The 2,259-nt window shown below is 56.0% G+C and overlaps 1 protein-coding gene across 1 annotated transcript; it reads right to left on the bottom strand.

Moving 5' to 3' along the window:
* Positions 1-781: 781 nt before the first annotated feature.
* On the bottom strand, positions 782-1,825 carry LOC149751004 (uncharacterized). Its single transcript, XM_089928267.1, has one exon. It carries the CDS (start codon positions 1,823-1,825, stop codon positions 782-784), a length of 1,044 nt encoding a protein of 347 aa, XP_089784393.1.
* Between the last annotated feature and the right edge of the window lie 434 nt (positions 1,826-2,259).

Genomic DNA, 2,259 nt, shown 5'->3' with positions numbered 1-2,259 from the left:
TGGAACCCATACGCCTCCAGTGCCTGCTGAAGAAAACTCCATCTGACCCTGTCGTAAGCTCTCTCCATATCCAGCTTAATAGTCATCAAGCTATGTCGCTTCGATGCTCGCTGAAGATCCCACATCATCTCCTGGGCTAACAGAACATTATGGAAAATATTTTTGCCAGCTATAAACGCCCCTGCTCCTGGCTGATAATGCCAGGCAGAAGGGGCTTCATTCTTCCGACCATTATTCTTGCCACAACCTTATACAAGATTGTGCACAAACTGATGGGCCTGAAGTGACTGGGCTCTGCTGCCTCCTGACGCTTCGGGATGAGCGTGATGAAGGTAGCCTTCCAATCCCCTGGCATCATCGCCTGAGAGAAGAAACACTGAACAGCCTCTACCACCGCTATCCGAATGATACTCCAATACTGTCGGAAGAAAAATGGGGGAAAACCGTCCAGTCCCGGAGCTTTGTCTGGAGCCAAGGCCCAGACTGCCTCCTGTGCCTCCTGAGCCGACACCGGTCGGACTAGGGCTGCATTCTCATCATCCTTGATCCGCGCATCCACCCTCGGGGGGTGGATGCTGTCGCCGGAGTCCTCATCCTCCGTCCATCTGGCACGGAAGAAATCCAGCAGGATCTGTCGGATGGCAGGCTCACCTTCCACCCGATGTCCGGAACCATCTCGCAATGAGTGGATCATGCTCCGCTGCCTCCGGATAACCGTCGTCCGGTGGAAGAAACTAGTGTTACAGTCCCCCTCATGCACCCACTGAACCCGAAATTTCTGTCACCAGAAGATCTTGTACTGCTGTAGTAGTGAGTGGTGAGTCGCTAGAAGCCCCCGGAGGTCACCCATGCCATCCTCCGAGAGCGCACCTTCAAGATCTTCCTTCCTCTGCAGCTCAGCAATCACAGTCTCAACCCCCTCAACTCTCCGAAAAATATCGCCCACAACCTCGCGATTCCATCGCCGGAGACGCCTCCTGGCCAATTCTAGTTTGCGTGATATCCGGTGCATAGCATCCCCACGCACCGGAATGCGCCAAGCATCACGGACAATATCCCAAGACTGCGGGTACGATAGCCAAACCTTCTCAAAGCGGAAGGGGCTATGATGACAAGGTCCCGATGATGTAGAAATCAACAGGGGGCAGTGGTCAGAGGCGATCCGAGGTAAGTGACTAACCCTGCAGGTGGGAAAACGGAGGATCCGGTCCGGGGATGCAAAGGCCTTGTCTAGACGCTCCCAAACCCTCGCACTGCCGAGCTGATTATTGCACCAAGTAAACTGAGGTTCGGAGAAACCTAAGTCCACCAGGCCAATACGCGACACAAAGTCGCGAAACTCCCTCATGTCTGCTCTATCCATGAAGGCAGCCCCACCCCTCTTGTCACTCGATCTCAGGATGCAGTTGAAGTCACCAACTACAACTGTCGGGAACCCCTGGGCAGTGAGACTGGTGATCTCTCGCCAGAGGACCCTCCTGATCCTGTAGTCCGTGCTTGCGTACACCCCACACAGTACCCATGGAGCGGTGTCTGGTGCCGATACAATCATAATCACCTGTTGGGGGCAGTTGTGGAAGACATCAAAAGTCGCCACACCTCGCCTCCACAGGAGTAGGATACCTCCTGACAGCCCCTGGGACTCAACTGCATATGTCTCCCAGTCCCTCCCCAGGCGCCGTCTCAGACGTGCAAGCCCCTTACCAGATAGTCTGGTCTCACTCAAAAAGCAGATCTCCGGACAGTGAACTTGCACTAACCGTTTAAAGGAAGACATGAAGGACGACTTGGCCGCCTCCTTACAATTCCAGGCTAGGATCCTCATGGATCACAGTCCACATAGTCGGCCTCAGACCCATCCTCCCCCTGGAATGCGGGGCCAGCCTCAAGCACGCTACCTGGGCCCACCACAAGCTCATCAGATATGACCTGCATGACTGCCACCCTGACACGCTGTACAACAGTCGTGTGGTCAGTATCCCCTTCAGGCACCAGTGGCACGGCCTGACACCCCTCCGGGAGCGGCACAGGGTGGTCCCCCGCCCCACTCCCACTAGAGGTGGTCGCCACCTGCTCTCCCTCGACCAGAGGCAAAGGGCCGAACCGAAAAACTCCATCCGGATCAGTGCCCATCTGCACGTCCCAAGGCTGTGCCTCACGCATCACATCCGACGTGAGGAGGGCGTGGCTGTCATGCACGGGGGGCCCAGGCATCAAGTCACTCCCCCCACAAGGAGGGCTGTACTGAAAAGGCCCTAC

This window comes from Phoenix dactylifera, chromosome 17, assembly GCF_051530095.1.
Source record: "Phoenix dactylifera cultivar Ajwa chromosome 17, Ajwa_hap1_PhDact_Kaust_v1.1, whole genome shotgun sequence".
Lineage (NCBI taxonomy): Eukaryota > Viridiplantae > Streptophyta > Magnoliopsida > Arecales > Arecaceae > Phoenix > Phoenix dactylifera.
The sequence above is the reverse complement of the archived record's forward strand: the minus strand, read 5'-3'. Positions and strand labels throughout refer to the sequence as shown.

Excerpts from the sequence above, each read along its gene's own strand:
- LOC149751004 (XM_089928267.1), bottom strand. The coding sequence starts at position 1,825 with ATGAGGATCCTAGCCTGGAATTGTAAGGAGGCGGCCAAGTCGTCCTTC.